The 27,668-nt window shown below is 39.6% G+C and overlaps 1 protein-coding gene across 1 annotated transcript in view; it reads right to left on the bottom strand.

Moving 5' to 3' along the window:
* The window catches only part of TMEM132C (transmembrane protein 132C), a 594,712-nt gene that overhangs the window by 122,968 nt on the left and 444,076 nt on the right, over positions 1-27,668 (bottom strand). The window contains exon 4 of the mRNA XM_063454339.1: positions 12,266-12,449. Within this exon, the coding sequence (XP_063310409.1) occupies positions 12,266-12,449 (184 nt within the window). The remainder of the gene's footprint in view (positions 1-12,265; positions 12,450-27,668) is intronic.

The following is a 27,668-nucleotide window of genomic DNA, read 5'->3' as shown; positions in this document are numbered from 1 at the left end:
TTGTTCAAGAAAAAATATTGCATTCATCTGTTGTACATTTTATCTAAACCAGTGCTCACTGCTATTTCTTTACTCGATTCAACAGATTTAGCTGTCTGTCCATTACTTTTCAACTACAACTTTTTTTGCTTTGAAAATGGCTGTTAAAAAATAAGTTGTCAAAAACAAGATGGATAATGATAATGGACAATGAGCAAGCAGTAAAAGAAACATTAATGGGTGCAAACAAGTACTTTTATTAATTCACAGGAAGACACAAGGTTGACCCTTAATTTATTATACCAGTGGTAGACATCCTTTGGCACTCCATATATTGTGGACTACATCTCCCATAATGTTCTTACAGCCATAATGCTGGCAAAGCATCAGGGGAAATGTAGTCCACAACATCTGGAGTTCCGAAGGTTGCCTATCCTTTTCTTATACGATGAGTGTTTGTTGTAAGGTGAGTTTGGGGTCCCAAAGATGTTCTGCTTTAATAGATTAGTTGAGATGACAAATTACCCTTCCTTTTCCCAGGTTCAGTGTGCAGGGGCTAATACTACTGATTACGGAGACCTCATGGATCTGTCCACAACTGCATATGCATACTGATTGTTCAATTTTTCTTTACTGCACCATAATATGTGGGTGTGATTGACTTGTGGACCGAGTGATACCCAATCTACCCCAGAAACCCTAGAATGAAAATCAGATTCTCATTTTTTTGTCACTAATGTTGCCCATAGTCTTTTACAACCATAGTATAAAATAAAATGAATGTCTATTTTTATGCAACCTCCTTTTCTGCCTGTTTTCATTCATAACAATAATTTAAAAAAAACACTCCAAGCCCAGTGGAAATAAAGAGAACAAAACATATTACAATTCACAGGCTATTTGATACACTCATTTTTGTTTTTCATTTTTTATCTTACACTTGAATATGCAATTGTCATTTAAACGCATGTAAACGTACAATAGTGCTTTGGTCAAAGGCATGCTATTTTGCTACTACCAATTCATCCAGCAAAAACCCTCGATTTTGTAAGAGACAATTTCATGCCCACATGTCAAGTATTCTCCTTGATCCCCAAAAAAGTTATTGTATGAAAGAGAATCACATTTTTACATTAAAGTGAATTTCCTACTGTTTACCACTTCAACACTCATGAATATTAGGTTTTCAGTTGTGGAGATGTTGTGCATTAGAAAAAATCTGTGATGAACATATCATGATGTCATTAATGATCATGCATTTATTAAGGTTATCAAAACACTGTGAAGCTAATTTGCTGTGAGTCATATGTTCAAAAGCTGCTGAGAATGTACAGTGTTACTGAAGATAAAGGGATTAAGTTGTGAAATACTCATATCAACTAGAACCTTCAGGTTTGCAGAGAGCACACTATAATTTGGAGTCCAGCTAAATTTCTAAATTAGTTATTATAATAAAAATGAAATGCCTACATGAAAAAGCTTATAGATAGGAGGGTGCTACCATCGGCAACATATTTTTTTTTTCATTTTTATATTTCCTATAAAGAATTATTAATCCTTGTCATGATGTAGCATCTACTGTTATGCCATATGAGTTATTATCTGTACCAGTATAAAGAGCTGAAGGTGACTGTGTCCTCTGACTCAGCTGTTTCAGATAAATGAGAATCAACACAGTTATTTGCACAGATATTGGCACTTTAGTTAACTTATCACAGATAGAACTGTGACAAACTAGGGATATCAACCAATTAGTTGAAAGCAGCGGGATGTCTAGATATATTAGAGTTGTGATTGACAGGCACAATTCAATATAGTAGGAATGAACTTTGGTGTCATTTAGAACACAATACAAAGTAAAATGTTACCATATATAATGGAAGAGGAAAAAACATTGCTTATATGGTGATTGCAAATGATGTGTTTGCAATTACATGTGTAGCTCTTAAATATCACATTATTCTTATGAGAGACATCAGATGACAAGCATTGCTGTAATATCATTGTTGATTAAGGTCTCAAATACGTTTGCACACCTCTGTACCCATCTGTGGACTTTGCCAGTAATAATGTAGTGTGGGGTGCTGTGATGGAAAGAGAGGGCTATAAATGTTTGTAGTACTGAGCATGAAAAGTTGCTCTAAATGAAGTGATAGTGTGCTGGAAGTGGTATAAAGGAAGTAGAGGGCCTTAAGCAAAGTGGTGTGAAATTTATGCAATAGTGAAAAAAGGGATGGATGCTAGGAGGGAGGTACAGGGCTACAAAAGATGGAGCTGGTGTGCTTTGAGGGCTATAATTGGACGCATATGATCAAAAAATAAAATTAGAGCAGAGTTCTTTTTTTTTTTTTTAAACCAGCTTTATTTATGTCATCAAATCGTTTACAACAGTACAATTAGTAGTTAACGTGAGAGATACGTAGTCCTCGCGTAAACATGGTCATCCATCTTATCAAGCATGAGCTATCTTTGCCATTAAAGGACCACTCTAGGCACCCAGACCACTTCAGCTTAATGAAGTGGTCTGGGTGCCAGGTCCAGCTAGGGTTAACTAATTGTTTTATAAACATAGCAGTTTCAGAGAAACTGCTATGTTTATCAATTAGTTAAGCCTTCCCCCTAATCCTCTAGTGGCTGAAAATCACAGTGAGAGCACGCAAGCGTCCATAGGAAAGCATTATGAATGCTTTCCTATGTGACCGGCTGAATGCGCGCGCAGCTCTTGCCGCGCGTGCGCATTCAGCCGCCAGGGAGGATCGGAGGCGGAGAGGAGGAGGAGAGCTCCCCGCCCAGCGCTGGAAAAAGGAAAGTTTTTACCCCTTTCCAGAGCCGGGCGGGAGTGGGTCCCTGAGGGTGGGGGCACCCTCAGGGCACTCTAGTGCCAGGAAAACGAGTATGCTTTCCTGGCACTAGAGTGGTCCTTTAAACCATGTATAATAATTTTAGCAGAGTATGTAGGAGTGTGTAGGAGTCGTCACATGGGTATAACGTATAGAATGTCTTCAACTAGTCTGAGTGACCCGGTCAGTGATAGTATAGAGGTAGAGTGAAGCTAGAGTATGGGAAATAGTGTGTAGAGGGGGGAGTGAGGTGTTAGGTCAGAGAGAGGAGAGGAGAGAGAGGAGATAGGGACAAGAGGAGAGAGAGGGGAGGGAGGAAAAGAGGGAGAGAGAAGAGAGAGAGAGAGAGAGAAAAAAAGGGGAGGGGGGTAAGGGATAAGGGAGGTCTGTGGCCAGTGCATCTGCCTACTGTGCGCGGTTTCTGTGAACCCCGATGCAGTTGCTTGTAGTGGCCATGGTTCCGGGACACATCGCGCAGGGCGGCAGTGCCCAGTCCCGGGTGTGGAAGGGGGTCCCCTATGGACGCACCCCTTCCCCTGCCCCCACACCCTGCTGCGCTATATATGTCAACCACGGACGCCACCTCTCCACATGCTTTTCCTCTGTACCCAACAGCGAAGCCGGTGTCGATTCCACTCTGTATATCTCTTCCACGCGTTCCATCCAGTTCCCTATTGCCGAAATTACGTCTTGCTTCCAGTATAGCGGGATCAGAGCCTTGGTGGCAGGTGTTGAAGGATAGATTTTCTGTAGACCCCAGTGGTGTCTGTTGTGGAGTGTAGGAGGTCTGTCTCCACATTGAAGCATCTGTCTGTCCCTAGGATCTCCTCTGTTTTTTGTTTTACTTCATTCCAGAACGGCGTGATGCGTGGGCAATCCCACCATATGTGCATCACTGTTCCTTGTCTTTCTCCGCATCTCCAACATGTATTCTGTGCAAGCTATTCTGTGCAAGCTATCAGGCGTTCTGTACCAGAACGACAAGAGCTTATAGATTCCTGGTAGTGAGAACTCGATGAGGATCCTCTCCCATTGAGCCGCTGTGAATGACTTATCCAGGATGCGTTCCCAGCGACGTCGAAAGGTGTCGTTGTTTCCTAGATGTCCTATGAGCAGGTTCTCGGTGGAGGATTTCCTTGTGTGGCAGGGTCTGATAGAAGAATTTAACTTGCGTGTACCGAAAAGTTTGTAGACTGGACGGTTGATTGCATTCCGTTAGCTCCAGCAATGGTTAGAGCAGAGTTCTTAATGAGCCACATCTTTTGCATGTAGAGGAAGTAGGAGCTTGAAAAGAAGGAACAGAGGGCTAGCAGAAAGGCTGTCTATGAATCTATGGATGAGTGCATGTAGATGGGTTGATAAAATGATGCACCATTCAGCAAAGATAAAGGGAACTTCAAGGGACACCCAGAACATCTCATATCATTGAAGTGGTCTGGATAAAGTGTCCCTGTCCCTCTAATCCTGCAATGTAAAGCATTGCCGTTTTAGAGACAATGCAATATTTAAATTGCAGGGTTAAGACTGCCTCTAGTGGCTGTGTGGAAGACTTCCTGCATTTGCACAGAGTTTAAGTCATTGAAACAATGATGGACATCCTCATGCTTTGCATAAGGATGTCCAGCGTCTTGAAAAACCCCATAAGAAAGCATTTAATGCTTTCCTTTGGAGAAGACATAATGATCGTGCAGCGCTCAACAAGCATGCGCATTCATGTTCTGACATTGGAGACGAAGGTCCAAGGTCCCTCAGATACGTGAATAAAAGGGTTTTTAAACCCTTTATGGATGGCAGAGGAAAAAAGAGGAGTGGGGGTGGGGGTTGCGAAGGTAGAGGAAAGCAGTTTTGTATTCCTAATATTATCGTGTTCCTTTAACAAACCAGGAAGTAACAGGACCTGTTGTTTGATTAACAGCTGAGGGGGTGTTACAAGGCTAATTTATAAAAGTGCCAATTGATACTGAAATCTGTACTTTTACTAAAATAAAAAAAGAAGATACACTCTTCACACATAAAGCACTTCACACGTTAAAGTGCTGTGAGATTATGGAGTGCCATTTTAACCTTCAAGAGATTGATATAGCAGTTCCAAATATCTTTATTTTAGAAGATATGATTTAACTATTTACTGTATGTGCTCAAATAAAGACATTCTTTTGACATCATGTTGTAATTTTCACTAAGCTGTACTGCTACTAATGCCTTTAGATACCTATTAGCCAGGGTCATTTTTATTGATCTATTTTTGTCACATCTACTGTATGTGTGCATTTATACTAACATTTCAGACGCAGTATGAAATATTGCAAGACACAAGACCCTGTGTACTGTCTAAAGCTTTTTATTTCGCAAATGTTTTTTTTATAAAGGCTGCATGATTAAGTGAAAAATAAGAATTATTGTAAATGTAAATAATTTACATTTCACATGAGTCTGCAAAGCAATATATACAAATGTGTAGCATCATGATATGTTTATGTGCTAGCTATGCATTCCTATCATCAAATATATGTAATGCTTAGATTTTTTTTCAATCAAAAGGTGCATGGAAGTGAAGGATTCAATTAAGCAATTTTGTTGTATATATCATGCTCCTGCAGTGTCACTGCTTAATTCTCTGGCATTTTGGAGTTAAATATATATATATTTTTTTTATGCAGCTCTTGCCCCACCTTACTGTTTGTGACTCACACAGCCACCATGCACAATTATTTACAGGGTTACTTACTAAAGTTAGTGTTCAAAATTAATTTCACATTTAAGACCACAGTAGCCGAAGTGAAAACATAGATGACTCAGAGAATATTTCCATTTTGGCTATTTTGACATTAAATTTGAAATTGATCTTGAATTCTCGCTAGTGAATAACCTTGTTAATTTTCAAACTGTCTTTACATCACTGTGTGTTTATTTTAAAAGTTATTCTCCTGCTCACTTAATTGAACTTTATTCACACAGGTTGCTGCAGGCTCCGTAATGCAGAGAATGTGGTAAGAATTTCTAAATTAAACACAAAAAGGGCAGAAGGAAAGGTAAGAAAATTAGACCAGTTTTGCTTTTCCCTTTATCAGGAAGTGTGCAGGGAGGATGTGAAAGTCACAGCTAGGGAAGATGTGACTAGGACTGCATAAACAAAGTGATTAACTCCTAAATAGCAGAGAATAGAGCAATGACCCTGCTTGGGCATGGTTTATTCAGTGAAACCACTTTATTACGCTAAAAATTGCTTTGTTGTCTAGAGTCTCCCTTTGCTATCCTTTAGTATAAGCACATTCATTTCATATTCTTCTGCATTTCAGTAACAAATCATTTATTTTATTTCAGGAATATGTTTTTGTTTTTTTTTGTCTCTGAACTACAAAATCCATTTAAGCCACTTCAACCTCCTGACACTCTTCAGTAAATGATTGGTAGTTTTTTGGTTTTTTTTCTTCATGTAACGGCTAAAATCTATTTCAACAATTGCAAAATGCTACTGTGAAACAGTATCTTATTTATCAATCATTTTCGTTATATATATTGGAAATATAATCTATTATACAGTGCTTTTCACCTGACACGAAACACTGGTTATTTCTTTACACATCAAAAAAAGAATAACTATCGGAGTGAAAAGTTAAACAAAAGGCTTATCTGTGCCACTATGTCTTCAATCACATTTAAGAATCAATGATAAATGGTTTTAGGGGATTCTAAACAAGATTGAAACAAGTAGGTCCCTTTTCTACTGCTGCGATTGCATCAGGAGAATGATAGCGCAAGTGACTATCAGGATATGTTTTCCTAAAAATGGCTGCACCTTTAAATAGCATAATTATTTGCTGAATGTGTCTGTTACCCACAGCAATATGCTACATAGCAGAGCAGAACCTGTCTCCAGCCTACCAGGGAGCATATACCATATGGTAGATGCAAACATACTCTTAATGAAGCCACTGCAGATTTAACAATGAATTCATCTTAACAAGAAAGGTATTAAGCAAAGGGAGATATGCACTGGGGACTGTAGCATGCAATCCTGTGAGATAAGCAGAATGCAAAAGGGAGAAAAAGTGGCAATGTCAGCCAAGGAAAGGTTAGTCAATGAATCTCCCTTTCACTGAGGTATTTACTATACCCAATTACACTGTAATACATGCAGCTTACGTTCTTGTTATGAGATGATTTGCTAAGGCGCAGTTTTAGGCCTTCTCCCCCAAAAATGTACAAACAACATAATGGCTAGTGTAACGTTTAAAGGGAAACTCCAGTACCAGGAAAACAATCCGTTTTCCTGGCACTGGAGGGTCCCTCTCCCTCCCACCCATCAATCCCCAGTTATGAAGGGGTTAAAACCCCTTCAGTCACTTACCTGAGGAAGCGGCGACGTCCCTCGTCGCTGCCTCCTCCTCTGCGCCGCTCCTCCCTGTGATTCCGTCGGCCGGTGGGCGAGACTGATCCCCCCCCCCCCCAGGCCGAGGAGACCTAATGCGCATGCGCATTAACGCTCCCCATAGGAAAAACGAATTTCAATGCTTTCCTATGGGGATTTGAGCGACGCTGGAGGTCCTCACACAGCGTGAGGACGTCCAGCGACGCTCTAGCACAGATAATCTGTGCTACAAACCAGGAAGTGACCTCTAGTGGCTGTCTAGTAGACAGCCACTAGAGGTGGAGCTAACCCTGCAAGGTAATTATTGCAGTTTATAAAAAATCTGTAATAATTACACTTGCAGGGTTAGGAGTAGTGGGAGTTGGCACCCAGACCACTCCAATGAGCAGAAGTGGTCTGGGTGCCTGGAGTGTCCCTTTAAGTGACAGCCACTTACTAGGGATAGACAATTCGGATGAGACAAGCAAATAAGGGGTGTACCAGTAACACATTTATGGTTTTGAGGAAAGTAAGGGAATTCAAAGTGAATTTAAAGTGAATTTCATATTTAAGGCTAAAGTAGTTGAGCTGGAAAAAAAATCTTTGAGTCAGTTATGCTTCCAGTTTGGCTATTTTGCACTTAAATTTTAGAATCGCTTTGAATTCTTGTAAGGTATCACATTAGTAAATAACCCAAATAATTAGTAAAGTGTGGTTGAGGTGCCACTGGAATGGGGTGTAAACATTCCAGTGGCAATACAAATAATTTAAATGTATAGCTTTATTGCCAACAAGACTTAAAAGGGCTAAATCTGAAATCACTGACTCAAACAAATCACCATGCATAGTTTCAGTAGCCGGGTAAATAGTATATTTTGAAGGTATACCTAACTGTGACCAATAGAGGCAGTGTGAGTCAATCATAAGTGGCAGCAACTAACTTATCTACACACATATAGATACAGTCACACTACACACAACACAATGAATGTCAGTTGCAGACCTAGATAGGCTTGACAAAATAATGAGTGAAAGCATACTAGTAGATTTTCTTACATTGTTGCCGCCACTTACTCACAATACAGCGGAGTGCATAAGCAGGTATACAGTTTCTATTCTATTATTGCATATTCCTTATTTTGTTATTATTTTTTTCAGATAATTAGGTTTGGCTGGTAATTTAACAAAACATCACCAGATCTACCCCCGGTGGATTTCTACGATAATGAAAGATTACTAAAGTCACCTATTATTTAAACTGTATACCTACTTCTGCACACCTCTCTATATGCAACAGACAACAGGTTATCATCAGTGCAATAGAGGTTGTCGGAAAAAAGTGTTCATAGCAAATGTAAAATAGAATAGCATAACAATATAAATCAAAGTATCACAAAATCATAAATATATATAAATACACAACATGAAATATTATCTTGAAATCATTTTAACATGAGTGTCTTTTACTAAACACATCAGGCAGTTCTTGATGAGGACCCATGACGGTATACCTCTTATCATATGTGATTAGTGAGGGCTTTCTTTGACAGAGCTAGTTGATTGACAAAATAGTGGGACATGGGATACCAGTCTCTTCTACCTAATCTCTTTCATATATGGCAAACTCCCCCCAATTAAATACAGCGCTGGTGGCACAATGATGCAATCAAACATATACTGTATTACACTAAATAAGAGACACTCAGCCTTAACTAGAAGAAGGCATTTGCATAAAAGGTAATTTGTTTGCTCTGTCCTTGGAGGACATTTTAATTATGTTCTAAATATCACCCTCCTGGTGAAAGAGGATCACATGAGATGCAAAGCCACTGGTCACTGTTAGAATGACTTTGACCACAACTCCACTGATTTATTCTATTCTGTGTTTACTTGGTAAAAGACGCATTTATGAACTAAATTTCCCATATTGTTAAGATGACCTAGTCTCTGAGATGTCTCTGAGATGCTGTGGATATCAATCACTGCTTCACACAAACCAGAATTGTTCGAATTCAGCACGTCAGCTATTCTGGATTATTGCTGACTTTGTCATGTCAGGCATTTCACTAAGCTTCATGTAAATGACAGCAGCTTTAGTACCAGGGGTTACCCATCTGGGATCCCTTCCATCAGTTGCAACGCTTTTTTGGGGGGGGGCTAATAAAATGAGAATGGGACATACAAGATTTCTGAAAGGATTGCTATACTATTTTTTCCAGTTATATTATTTTCTAAAGCTCTAAATACCATAAAGCATATAACTCCCCAAACCACTCTTTAGAGATGAATCTGCAACCAACTGTAATGTACTAGCAAATAATTGATTCTCTTGTATTTTGTTATGTGTAGCAAAGGATAGCTGGGGGGATGTCATACCACGGCTAATGGATACAAATGGACTGAATTTAGCTGTAGTAGAATATAGTGGATATAGGAGTGCAATGTCAAATCTTGCAGGACACCAGCCTGCCTCTGAAGAGGGTCTTGGAATCCTAATTTTGAGGACAATGGAATGAAATCAAATCGCATAAGAAAAGGCCAGTGTATGTGAAAAAAAAAAATACATTTGATTTTGTAATCCATGTAACCCCTTAAGAACCAATGGTGGGCTATGCTGAAGCTTTAAATGGACACTGTAGGAAATATTACCATTTAAACTTATTGAATTGGTTATAGTAACTGGAATCTCCTTACACAGTCTCTTAATGCAGTTTTAAAACATTTTTGAGTAGTTTAACAACAAATTAGAGATTTGTCACCAACAGCCAAGTCAGTACTGAAGATATGGCTTAGGCAGTGATCACATAGTTTCTTAAAGCCATATCAATTCATACCAATCATGGGTATAATGGGTGCTGTGATTAGCTAAAAGCAGTCATCAAAACAGCCACACAAAGCTGCTCCGACTAATTCTTCCTCACAAGCCCAAGCAGCATAGGGTTGAAGGGCTGCTTGGGATTCTCCTTGAGCATTAAAACATAAAACATTTTTAAGACTGCATGGAAAGACAGTGCCAGAAAACTCAGGACACTATAACCACTTCAATAAGATGAAGCAGTTTCAGTGTCCCTTTAACCCCCTAAGGACACATGACATGTGTGACATGTCATGATTCCCTTTTATTCCAGAAGTTTGGTCCTTAAGGGGTTAAGAAACCTTATACATGCCCTACTTATTGCCCTCCTGCTTACAATGTGCAGCACATGTTCTGCATGGAGACACTGAACATTTCCCTTAGAGATGCATTGATTCAAGGGTATGCATTGGCCAGGGCTACATTTTCCAGTGCACTAGCCTCCCAATGCTGACCTGTGCTAAAGCACTGGTTTGGCTGAAATCATTAGTTCTGATGCTCTCAGCCAATGAGTCAAATCGTGGCCGGAGCCGGAGCCAGCAGACCTACACAGCACTGGAAATAAGGTACCTTTTAAACTATTTAAGGTTGGTGTAGGGGGGATCATGTTCCAGCAGTCTCACTGCTCAATTATCTGCCACTTAGGAGTGTTTATGCAGCTTTAGTCACACTTACTTGCATGTGACCTAAACATTTTCCTATACATTTCCTGCAAAGAGAGATCAAATGTTTAAACATACTTTATTGCACAATCTGTTTACTTTAGAATATTGTATCTCCTGTTAAGAGTCTGCCAGAGCCTGCAGATTCATCCTGTGTGTGATTACATTTCAATTAAAGTTAAATTAACAGAGATACGATCTTCTAAAGTAAGGTAGATACCATTTTTTTATGCTGACAATGTCATACAGGCAATGAAGCTGTGACTAAGGCAGGTTCAACAGAAACAAAAGTGATTTAACTTCTAATTAGTAGAGTACTGAGTAGTGAGATTGCATCATTAAACACCAACTTGGGCACCATAACAACTTCACTGAAATAAAGTTGTTAAATGATCACCATACTCGCATTAGGGCTTCCCCATATTGTCATGCAAAATGTGTGGATGTCCAGCATCAGTTGGGCGACCGAAAGTTGCCTAACCACCTAGAAATCGCTCTATCAGCTGTCTGGTAGACAGCCACTAGAAGTGGAGTTAACCCTTCAAGGTAATCATTGCAGTTTATAAAAAAAACTGCAATAATTACAATTGCAGGGTTAAGGGGCAAGGGACACTGCACCCAGACTACTTATATCCCTAAGGAAGTCCTTTCTACTCCTTGGACGAAACGCGTTGGATTTGTGGACTTTTATTTGTATTAATCCTGTTTTTATTTGTATATCTCTTTATTTTCCCTGCGGCCAAAGTTGGATCATCTTCAGACCCACCAAGCTGCGGTTTAATTCCACTTGTAGTGGAAATATGCCTGTTACACCTACCTGTTTGTAAGTGCATTCAAATAAATTGTTTTTTAGTTTCATACATACTTCACCATGTATGGCCTTTTTCCTCTATCTCTTTGAAGATATTCTCATAATTAGGATCCACTATCAACTCCACATTATACTTAACCCCAGGTGGGGTGAGAAGCCTGCTTTCCACCTACATTTGTGAGTTTGCTACCAGCACCACATAATTCACACATATCTATAATTGTGTTACTCTATGAAATGTTTTTATTATTTTAGATTTGTTTATATTTCTTCATAGAATTTATCTGACCTGGATTTACTCCTCCAGGTTGTACTTAAATTTTTGTACGCCTATTGGGTGTTTTTTTTTACCACTTTTTGTCTGTTATTTACCTATTTGGTGTTAGTGAGGTACACCTGGGATCACTCCAATTGGACGTATTATTCTTTGGCTTTAGTGTGTATACTTTTTGTCTTATTACTTCAATGAGCTGAAGTGGTCTGGGTGCCTATAGTATCCCTTTAATTACAGAGCAGGTTTAAACTTTTTCTAACTAAAGATACGAGAGGTTTTAAATTAGTAATGTATATTACATTTCTGATAACAGCCTATTAAAAGTTGCAAATGTTAAATTTTGATGTGTCAAATGTAAAAAAAAAAAATGCACAAGACAATGTTAGAGTTTTGCATCACCGTATTTGTCGATAGTTACACTAAGACTTTAGTCAATGAATATTTAAATTGGGTACTTTATATCAATTTACATATGTTTAACAATATAAGCTTACCATGGATAGTGGAACAATTCCGACCAGGTCCTTTTGACTGATAAAAATTTCTGAGAGGATAACATCTGATGTGCCTTTCCCGGGATATTCTACCTGCCACGAAATTGGTTGTGTCCCAGATAGGCTGCTGAAGCTGGTGATCTCAAAGTTCATTTGAACGACCTCATTGAACTGATTGTTAGACCTACAACAAATACAGAAGCAGTAGATGCTTTTAGAATGGGGAAAATGGGGGTCACATTGTGGAAGCACTTATCTAGGTTTTGTTATATCAACAATCTCCTATATATTTTCAAATTTGTGGTACAGTAAGCCCTGAACAGATTTCCTGATTCACATGCATTGAATGCACGCAGATTCCCGATGCATTAAACAAATGTACAAACAAATAACAAATATATTGTCTGTCGTATCCATCTATCAATAATTTTTCAGTGCAACAAAGGAATTTTAACAAGACAAAACCATAGAAAAACTTTAAATAAAGACTTCTGAGTAAAAGAGAGCCTGAAAGGATGTAATGACAAATCACTATGTTTTCACTGACTGTTTTTCACTTGATTTTCATTTACTGACTACACTCAAGTCCCCAGCACATATTATCCGGACTTGGAATACGGCACTGTGAGAGTGGAACTTCCTGCCGAAACTCACAAATTATTCATCATCGGGCGGGTTGATCAGCTTGCTCCCCTACCCGGCGTTTGGCGCGGTGTTCAGGGTAAGTTACTCTGGGTTATTCCCAGAGCTTTATCCGGCTTGGGAACGTTCCCAGAGTAACCGTAGCCTTGCCTTATTAGCCGGATGGGTTTCAAAGCTCCATATCCTCCCCTCCCCCCTAACTGATGATTGCATGCATTTATTTTAAGCCTTTTTTATATACAGCACTACGGCTGATTCAGAGATTTTTCACTTATAGACCTGGAGTTATACTGACAATTTCCTTGGAATCTGTATACTTTAGATATATTTGATACATATTATCAGTCTTGTTTTTTATGGTGACACTGTGTCATTTTTTTAAGCCAATTAAAATTATATATTATTTTACTTCCCGCCTAGCAGAGTGTTGTGTTTAACTAAGTTTCTAGTTATATGTATAACAATACACTGTAACACGTTTAGAAAATATGTTGCCTGTTGCATAAAACAGCTCTGTTTATCAAGCTGCTGTTTGTATTCAATCATACAGTTGGACTGCAATAGACACAGTGGTTCTCTTATAATTATTATTTTTGCATATTATCTAAAAGTGCTGTATTTCTGTGGTTGAGATTATTAGATCTCTCCTTGCTGGAGTTATTCTTGAGTTCTTTGGAGTGTTCACACACTTATATTTTTCTTTTGTTCAATACATTTTTTATCCGCTCTTATGTGTCGTGAAGCAACCCTGATATAGCTAATTTTATCACAATACTCGTTTCTATTTGTTTATATTCAGTTACTTATTGTTTGTAGATCTTTCACTGACTGACAGCCCTAAAACCAGTCTTTTAGAGCTTCCAGGATCTGATGGTCAAATGCAAAGCCAGTGGGTGACTTTAGAAATTCTGATTAAGAAGATTAAGCATGCCTGAGGAGTCTATACCAGTTTTATTATTTATTATTTTAAAGTTTCTCAGCTTTTCCCGTTCTCAAAAAATTCCAGAATTAAGTTGACAGACATATATTTATATTTTCAGATACTTCTTACCATACCAATTAGGTTTGTTGTTAATTTGTTGTTAGTTTATTGATGGAAGTAAAAATTGGCCCCACCTGCATAATTAAATGAACCATCGTCCACTGTCCAGTACACAATGGAAAATCATCTTTTTATATCGGACTGTTCCTTTATTATAAAATATCATGTGACTGATCATTGTGACTGATCTCAAATTAGTTAAAAGTGTATCTATTAAATTGTGAGCAGAAAGGAAAACATTATTCTCCCAAATTTTATGGTTTCTACAAACACATTTATTATTATTATAAAAATACTTTTCCTCTGCAGAATGTGTAAATTAACATATAGCTGTGTATGCTGACATGATGCAGGCAATTCCTCGACTCACATTAGCATGTAGACGCAGCCAGCATTCTTTTTTCATCGATGATAAGGTAAGCGGTGAAGATTTAAAATCATGATGCAGATATAACTTAAATTTTTCTTTAATTTATGTAGTTTCAAGTGTGACATTTAATTTAATTAAATTAAAGTAAACACAAAACATGCAAAAAAAAATTCACTCCGCATACAGTTTGGGTGAATTACATAGCTGTACTGGTACAGAAAATCTGCAGTAAATGAACCCTTTCGTTGTCTCACATAGAGAACAAAGATCAGACACTGTGACATTATAGAATGTAATGATTGGTAGGACATGAATGAACAAATACATATAAGTGTTTCTAATATGCCGCACTTCTGCGTTTCCTAATTAACATTCCTTGCCCCCAAATGGAGCTAGAGAGTGCAACAAAGCTGAAAAAGGTCGTGCTCTGATGACTGCTTATTTCACTTAAAATTACCAGTGCTCACATATCAAGTGAAGCTCAAGAACTGACCTCCAATTTAACTTATGACCAAAAGACTGCAGTTATTAAACACAAATGAATGGTCACAAATGGGACGAGGTTTCAGTCTGATGTAACCACAAAGTCTGTGCAAGAGGCCATGGTTATGAAAGTACTGCTGCAGTAAAAAAATAACCTTATATTGTGCTAGATCAAAGATTTACAAGATCAGTCTGTGAACCCTAATAATTAATATATGACTCTTTGTTCTAAATGGGAAACCTGCCAAACCATAAAAAGGAGCCAGTTATATTAAACAGGCTCCTAAAATTTCTTGCAAATTTTAATTCCAATTGCGCTATTTAGTAGAACTTCTAGCACCTACATGGTTGTATTATTTATGTTTTCCATAAAATCCTGAGGAAAGAAAAATACCATAGTAGAAGGTTTGGAAGCCACCTTAAAGGGCACCACATACTCAGATTTTAGAGCCTACATCTAAAAGGCTCTATAACATGTAAGTATGATTATAAATACTTTTAAACTCATTTTATATATTGTTAAAAACATATTTCACCAAATTCTCTGTATATTTTTCTCATTCCCATGTGTCTATATACCCCATATATACTCTAGGAGAGTAGATAGGGCAATCTGCCGCTCTGATCAGCTCAACCGGTCAGTTTGCTGTCTCCCGGGTGCTCGGGTCCGGCATGTTGCTGACAGAGTGGATGGATTATTGGGAGGGGTTGGGGATGATCCAGCGGTCAAGGTCCATGTTGGTACCAATGACAAAGTAAGAGAAAGATGGAAGGTCCTAACGAGTAATTTCAGGGAATTAGGTAGCAAACTTAAGAAAAGCACCTCCAAGGTGGTATTCTCTGAGATATTACCTGTGCCACGTGCTACAGTGGAAAGGCAGCGGGAGATTAGAGAGGTCAATGCGTGGCTGAAGTCTTGTTGCAGGAAGGAGGGTTTTGGGTTTTTAGAGCACTGGCTGACTTTGCGCTTGGGTACAACCTTTATAGTAGTGATGGGTTGCACCTAAACGGGAGAGGGTCTGCAGTGCTGGGGGATATGATGGCTAGACGGTTGGAGGAGATTTTAAACTAGTAGTAGGGGGGGAGGGTCATAGCAATCTACAAAATGGAGATAGGACAGAAAGGAGATGGGCTTTAGCTCATTATAAGGGGGTGGAGACTGGGGTGAGGGGCAAGCTCAGAACAGAGAAGGTATGTAATGTTGATAATTCAAAAAAAGGACAAGTGACTCATGATATTAAATGTATGCTTACTAATGCAAGGAGCCTAAATAACAAAATGGGAGAACTAGAGGCAATAGCATATACTAATAGTGATGTCCCGAACTGTTCGCTGGCGAATAGTTCCTGGCGAACATCGCTTGTTTGCGTTCGCCACGGATGGCGAACACATGCACTGTTCGGTCCGCCCCCTATTCGTCATCATTGAGTAAACTTTGACCCTGTACCTCACAGTCAGCAGACACATTCCAGCCAATCAGCAGCAGACCCTCCCTCCCAGACCCTCCCACCTCCTGGACAGCATCAATTTTACATTCATTGTGAAGATGCATTCTTAGTGAGAGTAGGGACAGTGTAGCTGCTGCTGATTTGACAGGGAAATTAATAGCTAGGTTAGTGTATTCAGTGTCCACTACAGTCCTGAAGGACTCATCTGATCTCTGCTGTAAGGACAACACCCCAAAAAGCCCTTTTTAGGGCTAGAACATCAGTCTGCTTTTTTTTTTTCTGTGTAATGTAATTGCAGTTGCCTGCCTGCCAGCCTGTGTGTCAGGCTCACAGCATATACTGTGCCCACTTGCCCAGTGCCACCGCTCACTCACTGGTGTCACAATAGCTTGCATTTCAAAAAAACTAAAACACTTTTTGGACTGTAATATACCATATATACTCGAGTATAAGTCTAGTTTTTCAGCACTTTTTTGTGCTGAAAAACCCCCACTCGACTTATACTTGAGTCAATGTCTGTATTATGGCAACTTACATTGCCATAATACAGACCAGGACCGCCGGGCTCATTACAAGCCCGGCGGTCCTGTTGGGGGCTGGCAGGAAGCATTTACTTACCTTTCCTGCAGCTCCCTTCTCCTGCGTTCTGGTCAGCTCCCCTGTAAATCTCGCAAGAGCCGCGGCATCAGAGCGTTGCCACGGATTACCGTGGCAACGCTCCGCGCGGCACGCAGACCGCGAGACTTACAGGGGAGCTGACCGAAACGCAGGAGAAGGGAGCTGACAGGAGCTGCAGGAAAGATAAGTAAACGCTTCCTGCCAGCCCCCCTCCTGCACAGTACACACCACTGGACCACCAGGGACAAAAACATTTCTTAAAATAATAAAGGAAAAATAATAAAATAAAATAAAAAATGTAATCAAAAAATATTAAAATAAAAAATAATTATAATATTAAAATAAAAAAAATTGAATATTTAAATAAAAAAATTTAAAATAATAAAAATGCCCTCCCCCACACACTACACACACACTACACACACACACACTCTGCATTATATACACACACACACACACACACACACAGAGTGTGTATATATAATGCAGAGTGTGTGTTTGTATGAGTGTGTGTGTATATAATTATAAAAATCACAGAATTTCATAGCCCCGAGTTTTACCCTTGACTTATCCACGAGGCATAGCATATTTCACAATTGTTGGTCACAAAACTGCACTCGACTTATACATGAGATCGACTTATACACGAGTATATACGGTAATAGCAGTCAGTTTCCTTCACTAGTGTGCGTTTCAGGGCCTGCCCAGTGCCACCACTCACTCACTGGTGTCACAATAGCTTGCATTTAACAAAAAAAAACCTTTTTGGACTGTAATATAATAGCAGTCAGTTTCCTTCACGAGTGTGCATTTCAGGGCCTGCCAGGGCACAGTGTCACACCAGTGCAACTCATATCTGGTGTAACAGTAGTGTACATTTAAAAAAAACAATTTTTTGACTGTAATAGATTGAATAGCAGTTGTCTGCCAGCGTTTGTGTCAGGCTCACAGCGTATACTGTGCCCACTCGCCCAGTGCCACCACTCACTCACTGGTGTCACAAAAGCTTGCATTTAACAAAAAAAAAACCTTTTTGGACTGTAATATAATAGCAGTCAGTTTCCTTCACGAGTGTGCATTTCAGGGCCTGCCAGGGCACAGTGTCACACCAGTGCAACTCATATCTGGTGTAACAGTAGTGTACATTTAAAAAAAAAAAAATTCAACTGTAATAGATTGAATAGCAGTTGTCTGCCAGCGTGTGTGTCAGGCTCACAGCGTATACTGTGCCCACTCGCCCAGTGCCACCACTCACTCACTGGTGTCACAAAAGCTTGCATTTAACAAAAAAAAACTTTTTGGACTGTAATATAATAGCAGTCAGTTTCCTTCACGAGTGTGCGTTTCAGGGCCTGCCCAGTGCCACCACTCACTCATATCTGGTGTCTCAATAGCTTGCATTTAAAAAAAACTAAACTTTTTGGACTGTAATATAATAGCCCGCCAGCTTTTACCATACAAGCTGGTGGAGTCTGAGGCGTTCAAAAAATTTGTAGCTATTGGGACACCGCAGTGGAAGGTACCCGGCTGAAATTTCTTTGCACAAAAGGCAATCCCCAACCTGTACTCGATTGTGCAAAAGGAAGTAATGGCATGTCTGGCACACAGTGTTGGGGCAAGGGTCCATCTGACCACTGATACCTGGTCTACAAAGCATGCTCAGGGCAGGTATATCACCTACACTGCGCATTGGGTAAACCTGCTGACGGCTGCCAAGCATGGAATGCGTGGCTCTGCAGAGGAGTTGGTGACACCGCCACAACTTGCAGGCAGGCCTGCTGCCACCTCCTCTACTCCTCCTACTCCATCCTCTTCCATAACCTCCTCGGCTGAGTCCTCTTCTGCTGCTGCGTCTTGCTCCACATCAACGGCACCCCCCAGCTCCCCATGTACTGTTCCACATCCCAGTTACGGCAGTGTCACGCCGTCTTGGGGTTGACTTGCCTGAAAGCAGAGAGTCACACCGGACCAGCACTCCTGTCCGCCCTGAATGCACAGGTGGATCAGTGGCTGACTCTGCACCAACTGGAGATCGGCAAAGTGGTTTGTGACAACGGAAGAAATTTGTTGGCGGCATTGCATTTGGGCAAGTTGACACATGTGCCGTGCATGGCACATGTGTGTAATCTGATCGTACAACTCTTTGTGCATAAGTACCCAGGCTTACAGGATGTCCTTAAGCAGGCCAGGAAGGTGTGTGGCCATTTCAGGCATTCCTACACTGCCATGGCGCACTTTTCTGATTTCCAGCGGCGAAACAATATGCCAGTGAGGCGCTTGATTTGCGACAGCCTGACACGTTGTAATTCAACACTCCTAATGTTCGACCGCCTGCTCCAACAAGAAAAAGCCATTAATGAGTATTTGTATGACTGGGGTGCTAGGACAGCCTCTGCGGAGCTGGGAATTTTTTTGCCATGCTACTGGACGCTCATGCGCAATGCCTGTAGGCTCATACGTCCTTTTGAGGAGGTGACAAACCTAGTCAGTCACACCGAAGGCACCATCAGTGACATCATACCATTTGTTTTCTTCCTGGAGCGTGCCCTGCGAAGAGTGCTGGATCAGGCCATAGATGAGCGTGAAGAGGAAGAGTTGTGGTCACCATCACCACCAGAAACAGCCTTATCAGCATCGCTTACTGGACCTGCGGCAACGCTGGAAGAGGATTGTGAGGAAGAGGAGTCAGAGGAGGAATGTGGCTTTGAGGAGGAGGAGGAGGAAGACCAACCACAACAGGCATCCCAGGGTGCTCGTTGTCACCTATCTGGTACCCGTGGTGTTGTACATGGCTGGGGGGGAAGAACATGCCTTCAGAGAGATCACTGAGGACGAGGAACAGGACATAAGTAGCTCGGCATCCAACCTTGTGCAAATGGGGTCTTTCATGCTGTCGTGTCTGTTGAGGGACCCTTGTATAAAAAGGCTGAAGGAGAACGACCTGTACTGGGTGTCCACGCTACTAGACCCCCGGTATAAGCAGAAAGTGCCTGAAATGTTACCAAATTACGGCAAGTCGGAAAGGATGCAGCAGTTCCAAAATCAATTAAAAAGTATGCTTTACACAGCGTATAAGGGTGATGTCACAGCACAACGGGAATCTAACAGGGGAAGAGGTGAAAGTAATCCTCCTCCTCCCACGACCACGCCGGCAAGGACAGGACGCTTTACAGACGTGTTGTTGATGGAGGACATGCGGAGCTTTTTAAGTCCTACGCATCGCCACAGCCCTTTGGGGTCCACCCTCAAAAAACGACTCGACTGACAGGTAGCAGACTACCTTGCCTTAACTGCAGATATCGACACTCTGAGGAGCAAAGAACCCCTTGACTAATGGGTGTGCAGGCTTGACCTGTGGCCTGAGCTATCCCAATTTGTGATAGAACTTCTGGCCTGCCCCGCTTCAAGTGTCCTGTCAGAAAGGACCTTCAGTGCAGCAGGAGGTATTGTCACTGAGAAGAGAAGTCGCCTAGGTCAAAAAAGCCTAGATTACCTCACCTTTATTAAGATGAATGAGGGATGGATCCCGAAGGGACTGACAGTGGGTGATACATTCGACTAAAAAAGGCCTGATGAAGGGGACTACTTAACACACCACACCTATCTGGTGGCACATTAGATTGCACACGCAGTGCCCCAAATTTGAAGTAGGAGGACCGACCAAGCATCTTTTTCTATCTCCCACTTCCTAAAATCGATGCCTTATATACACGTCCCCTGATAGGGGACGTAACAGGGATTAAACTGATAGGAGTGGTGTGTTAAGTAGTACTATTCCTATCTGGTAGCACATTAGATTGCACACGCAGTGCCCCAAATTTGAAGTAGGAGGACCGACCAAGCATCTTTTTCTATCTCCCACTTCCTAAAATCGATGCCTTATATACACGTCCCCTGATAGGGGACGTAACAGGGATTAAACTGATAGGAGTGGTGTGTTAAGTAGTACTATTCCTATCTGGTAGCACATTAGATTGCACACGCAGTGCCCCAAATTTGAAGTAGGAGGACCGACCAAGCATCTTTTTCCATCTCCCGCTTCCTAAAATCGATGCCTTATATACACGTCCCCTGATAGGGCACGTAACAGGGATTAAACTGATAAGAAGAGTACTACTTAACACACTACTCCTATCTGGTGGCACATTAGATTGCATGCGCAGTGCCCCAAATTTGAAGTAGCAGGACCGACCAAGCATCTTTTTCCATCTCCCGCTTCCAAAAATCGATGCCTTATATACACGTCCCCTGATAGGGGACGTAACAGGGATTAAACTGATAAGAATAGTACTTCTTAACACACTACTCCTATCTGGTGGCAAATTAGATTGCACACGCAGTGCCCCAAATTTGAAGTAGGAGGACCGACCAAGCATCTTTTTCCATCTCCCGCTTCCTGGGTGGAGGAAGAGTGACGTTCAATGACATCAGTGAGGACAGGGAACGGGACATGGCTAGCTTGGTATCCAACCTTGTGCAAATGGGGAGTTTGCGGTTGTGCAAATGGGCTGTGTGCAGTTGTTTGCGGTGCGTTAAATGGGGAGTTTGGTCTGTCACTGTGAAGCGGGCGTAACCCTTACACTACCTGATTGATACAACATCATACCTGATGTTTTAAAGCACGTTATTCCAAACAATTTAGGAATGTTAGGTGATTTATGCCCTTTATGGATTAAAACCAGACTCTGCATCAACCATGTAAGTTTCCATGGGAGTTTTGCCATGGATCCCCCTCCGGCATGCCACAGTCCAGGTGTTAATGCCCTTGAAACAACTTTTCCATCACTATTGTGGCCAGAAAGAGTCCCTGTGGGTTTTAAAATTCGCTTGCCCATTGAAGTTTATGGCGGTTCGCCTGGTTCGCCCGTTCGTGAACATTTGCAGAAGTTCGCGTTCGTCGTTCGCGAACCGAAAATGTTATGTTCGCGACATCACTATACACTAAACAATATGACATAATAGGCATAACTGAAATATGGTGGGATGAGACCCATGACTGGGCAGTTAACTTAAACTGTTATTTAGGAAGGATAGGAAAAAAAAAAGGGTGGTGGAGTATGTTTGTATGTCAACCATGAGTTAAAGCCAAATCTTAAGCAAGTGGAATGTGATGAGGAAAATGTGGAAGCTTTATGGGCAAATATCTGCTTGGGGTAAAGATGGGAAATCAACTTTTGGTTGGGATAAGTTATAAACCACCTAATGTTAATATTGACAAGGAACAACTGCTTTTTGAGCAAATTCAGAAAGCTGGAAATCTGGGTAACACTTTAATTATTGGAGATTTTAATTACCTGGACATAAATTGGGACAGAGGGACTAGTAGCTCAGCAAAGGGAATTAAGTAAACTTGTTAAATGACACCTTCATGTCACAGCTTGTACAAGCACTAACTAGAAAGGACACGTGTCTGGACCTGGTTTTAACAAACAACGTTGATCTTTTGACCAGCATTCAAGTAGGTGAGCACTTGGGAAATAGTGAAAAAAACAAAAGCACATGGGGTATACTAAAACATATAATTTTAAAAAGGCCAACTTCTATAAGTTAAGGGCAGCTTTACAAAATATTGACTGGCATAAACTCTTTAGTGAAAAGAACACTGAGGATAAATTGAACATTTTCCAACAAATATTAGAAAGGTATATTTCTCAGTATGTACCATTGGGTAATAAATATAAAAGAAACAAATTAAAACCAATGTGGCTTAGTAGAGAAGTAAAACAAGAGATTAAAAATAAGAAAAGGGCTTTTAACCCCTCAAGGACCAAACTTCTGGAATAAAAGGGAATCATGACATGTCACACATGTCATGTGTCCTTAAGGGGTTAAAGCCTTTAAATCGGACAAATCAGATGCATCCTATAAAAGATATAAGGAAGCCAGTAATGCGTGAAAAAAGGCGATTAGATTTGCTAAACTTCAAAATGAAAAAATTATAGCCAAAGAGAGCAAACCCAAAGTATTCTTTAAGTACATAAATTCTAAAAAAACAAAAAATGAAAGTGTAGGTGCACTAAAAACTGAAATGGGGGTGTTAGTTAATGAAGACCAGGAAAAGGCAGGAATTTTAAATAACTATTTCTCCTCCACATATATTAAGGAAGAACCCATGCCATTAGATGTGCAAATGATTGCTACTAAAAACTTGCAGAATAATTGTAATTGGTTAACTCAAGACAAGGTGCTGCAGCAACTAAAGAAAGTTAATATAAACAAAGCTCCATGGCGTATCCATCCATGAGTGCTTAAGGAACTAAATGTAGAAATAAGTGAACCTCTGTTTTTAATATTTCAAGAATATTTTCTTTCAAGAAGTGTTCGTGAGGATTGGAGGAAGGCAGATGCGGTTCCTATATTCAAAAAGGGTTCAAAATCCTTGCCTGGAAATTATAGACCTGTTAGCTGAACTTCTGTGGCTGGGAAAATATTTGAAAGGTTATTAAGAGATAATATTCAAGAATTCCTTGAGACGAACATGGTTATCAGCAAAAATCTGCATGATTTTATGAAGCACAGGTCATGTCAAACTAACTTGATTGCGTTCTACGAAGAAGTAAGTAGAAGTATAGATCAGGGTGTTGCAGTGGATGTGATCTATTCGGATTTTGCCAAGGCATTTGATACAATTCCACACAATAGATTAGTGTTCAAACTCAAGGAAATCGGTCTAGATGAAAATACTTGTTCTTAGGTAGAACATTGGCTTAAAAATAGAGTACATAGAGTTGTCATTAATGGTAAATTTTCAAGCTGGGTTCTGTTCTGGGACCCCTTCTATTTAACATGTTTATAAATGATCTTGAAAAAGCATTAAAAGTCATGTTTCAGTGTTTGCGGATGACACAAAACTCTGTAAAATAATACAATGTGAGCAAGATATTACTTTGCTGTAGAGGGATTTTGATAGACTGGGGGACTGGGCACTCAAATGGCAGATGAAATTTAATGTTAAAAAATGCAAAGTTATGCACTTCGGCGTAATGAATACATAAGCAACGTATACCCTTAATGGAAGCAAATTAGGGATAACAACACATAAAAACGATTTGGGAATAGTTATAGACAAACTATGCAACAATGTGCAATGTCAATCAGCAGTAGTTAAGGCCAGTAAGGTATTGTCATGCATGGAAAAGGGCATTCATTCTCGGGATGAGAACATCATTTTGCCTATTTATAAATCCCAGGTAAGACCACATATTGAATATGCTGTGCAATTTTGGGCACCTGTTCTGAAGAAGGATAGTATGACACTAGAAAAAGTACAGAGACGGGCTACAAAATTGATAAAAGGAATGGAACATGCCACCTATGAAGAAAGGTTAACAAATTTAAGCCTATTTAGTTTAGAAAAACATCGCCTGAGATGGGATATGATAACATTATACAAATATATTCGGGGCCAATACAAACCATCTATTCACAAACTGGACTTTACATAGGACATGAGGTCATGCGTTTAGACTTGTCAGTATATTTATATCGGCAGACATTTTGTGTTAAGATAGAAATTAACAGATGACTCCATTTTGTCTAAGAAAGACACAAGATTTCTCTCTGTAATTCTATTCATGCAAGTCTGAGCTAAGGAATGCGTTATGTAAACAAGACAAGTAAAAAGGCATGATGTCTTGAGCAAATACAGCGGGATGGAATACTAACCCAGAGACAAATGTATACATAATTATATATACATATACACACTATCCATTTCTAACACTATTATTAATCACATATAATTAGTATCATGTTAATAATATAGACCATTCATGGATAAATATTCATGAAGAAATATCATATTATTTAATAATATTAGTGGAATATAATTCATCTTAAACACAGCTTCACAAAAGAACCAGACACCAATGACAGGTAACACTTAGTAATTAATTTTACTTTCTAAATCTTACAAAGTCCCATTGTAAGTAACGGGTGAAATTAAGGTTAGGAGGTGTCAATTCTAAATTACGATCGAAATTGCAGACACCCAGACTGGGGTAAAGCCTTTGAAATTGGCAGGAAATTAGAGTTATAGGGGCTATAAAGGTAAGCCAAAATGACGTAAAACTCATCATCAAATCCAGTTAACCCATTATGCAAAAAGGCAAATGGACCCCATGCCAAGAAATTTTGGTGATGTAATTGCACCATCTACTGACCAAAATCTAGATTATAGTCTGTAGGGAAGACACACCTAAAGTTCCCTGTTGGTCCTATTAATTAGTGACATGCAGAGAGTTTGGCCCTTTAAAAAGTAAGGACAAAGGGAAGACAGGAGATTCGGACATTCAGGCATTCAAACAATCAGCTCATTGGGACATTCATACTCTTTGAACCACATTCAAACGTTCTTTGAAACACTTGGACTGTACTCAAGAAACTATAAACTCTCTCTTAAAAACACCTAATTCTCAATATTTTCTATTTCCATACAATCCTATATACATCATACTTGCATTCAATTCCTGGGACAGATCTACACCTCTGATAAGACAATCTACAACCTAACTGGTAATTATGCTGGTTGTATTTAATTTAATTTAATTTTTACTAATAGTAGGAATATATATCTGGATAAATCTTGATCAGATCTGAATCATTAGAAATCTTAGTTAGCTAAGGAATATATGGTTATAAAAATTCCATTCCTGCAGGTGGAATAAAGATAACAATATATTAACGGAAAACATTGTTGCGTGTTAGTATATCTGTATTTTTATCCAGATGTATTGACTTGTTCTGATAGTGAATCTTATTTGGGAAAGTTAAGTATTCGGCAAATGTAAAATCTGCCAGAATTATTCTTATTAGATGGTCCTAGGAAATGGTTAATGATCTGGTATGAACATTACTTTAATTGTAAAAATACAACATAATAGTATATATTGCCTATGAGGATTGTAGCCAGCAGTGAAAGGGTAAATTCAGTGTGGTCTAACTGTCAGCCGAAGTTTTTATTGCTTTTCGCTGTCCTGTGAAGAATTCTAAACGATCATAAATCTTTTAAATTGTCGACAACTGGTCGCTTTAGACACTGTATTTTGTTTAAACCATTGCCATATTGTATGCCTATGTTATACTAATTATTCACTGATTATTGACATGCATGTTACATATTATTATTATTTTATTATTATTGTCACAATAAATTATATTTTTATAATGAAATTGTGATTTACTGTGTGAAGTAAAATCCTCTAATGAGCTTTCTCTAGGATCTAAGAGAATTAAAATCATGAGTAATTCTCAGCTTTATATTATCATTTTCGGAGAAACCGCGCCAAGATATCAATTTTAAGATTATAAAAATTATTAAATACATTTTTGATAATTGTTATGAAAATATTATTTTAATATTTATTACCCCATGAATATCCCCACAGACTGGAAGAAAGAAGATTTTGTCTAAGGCAGTTTTTTTTTACTGTAAGAACAATAAGGATGTGAAATTCTCTGCCTGAAGAAGTGGTTTTATCAGAGTCCATACAGATGTTCAAACAGCTACTAGATGCATACTTGCAAAAACGGAATTTTCAAGGATATAATCTTTCAATGTAGGGCAATAACTGCTTGATCCAAGGATAAATCTGACTGCCATTCTGGGGTCAAGAAGGAATTTTTTTTTCTAGCTTGTTGCAATATTGGAAGTGCTTCAAACTGGGTTTTTTGCCTTCTTTTGGATCAACAGCAAAAAACAAATTTGAGGAAGGTTGAACTTGATGGACGCAAGTCTCTTTTCAGCTATGTAACTATGTAACTATGTAATATTTAAATAACCCTGCACTCTCACTTGTGTGTTTAGGAGGTGGCGCACATCACCAAAACATAGAGTTTGTTTTGGTTCACTGAGAGCCACAAGTGCCTTTGTAAAGGCAATAGAAATCCCATCGCAGGCAGAGGTGGATACCTGCCTGCAAGAAGGGTGGCAGCGGAATAGGCAGAGGGTCAATACCTGCCTGGAAGAAGGACTGCAGTGGAATAGGCAGAAGGGACAATACCTGCCTGGAAAAAGAGCTGCAGCGGAATAGGCAGTGGGGACGATACCTGCCTGGATGGAAAGCTGCAACCTGGTCGGGTGGAAATGCTCCAGATGGACAGGCAATTTTAGCTAGGAAGCGATCCTGGGAGGAGGTATCCAGGCAGCGTACAGGGAGCTCTGGTACACCGATTTTTAGTCAATGCAATGCATAGAGATGCATTGAATTAATGCCCTATGAGGAAAATTCAGCGTCCCCATGCAGAGTGTGGAGACGCTGAATGGCAGTGCTGCCTACTGTGCAGCACTAACCCAGGTAGCACCTCCAGTGGCCATCTGAGGAGTGGCCACTTGGAGGTGTCCCTAGGGGCAATGTAAACATGAAACATGTAAATGCCTGAAGGGAGCTATTATACTCACCAGAACAACTACATTAAGTTGTAGTTGTTCTTGTGACTGTAGTGTCCCTTAAATGTTAAAATCCTCTCCAAAATGTAATACAATAACTTTAAAAAGCACAGAAAATTCAGCCCACAATTTTGTTTAAAACATAACAGAATAATTGTAATTGGTTAACTCAAGACAAGGTGCTGCAGCAACTAAAGAAAGTTAATATAAACAAAGCTCCATGGCGTATCCATCCATGAGTGCTTAAGGAACTAAATGTAGAAATAAGTGAACCTCTGTTTTTAATATTTCAATATTTTAATATTTATTGTATTAAATAATGTGGGTTCATGCCCACTTTTGTTATAGCACTATATGTACTTGACTCCTCTAAATTATATTTTCAACCTCTCCAAAATGTATGCTTAAAGGAA

This window comes from Pelobates fuscus, chromosome 5 (assembly GCF_036172605.1).
Source record: "Pelobates fuscus isolate aPelFus1 chromosome 5, aPelFus1.pri, whole genome shotgun sequence".
NCBI lineage: Eukaryota > Metazoa > Chordata > Amphibia > Anura > Pelobatidae > Pelobates > Pelobates fuscus.
This window is presented reverse-complemented; position numbering and strand designations above follow the sequence as displayed.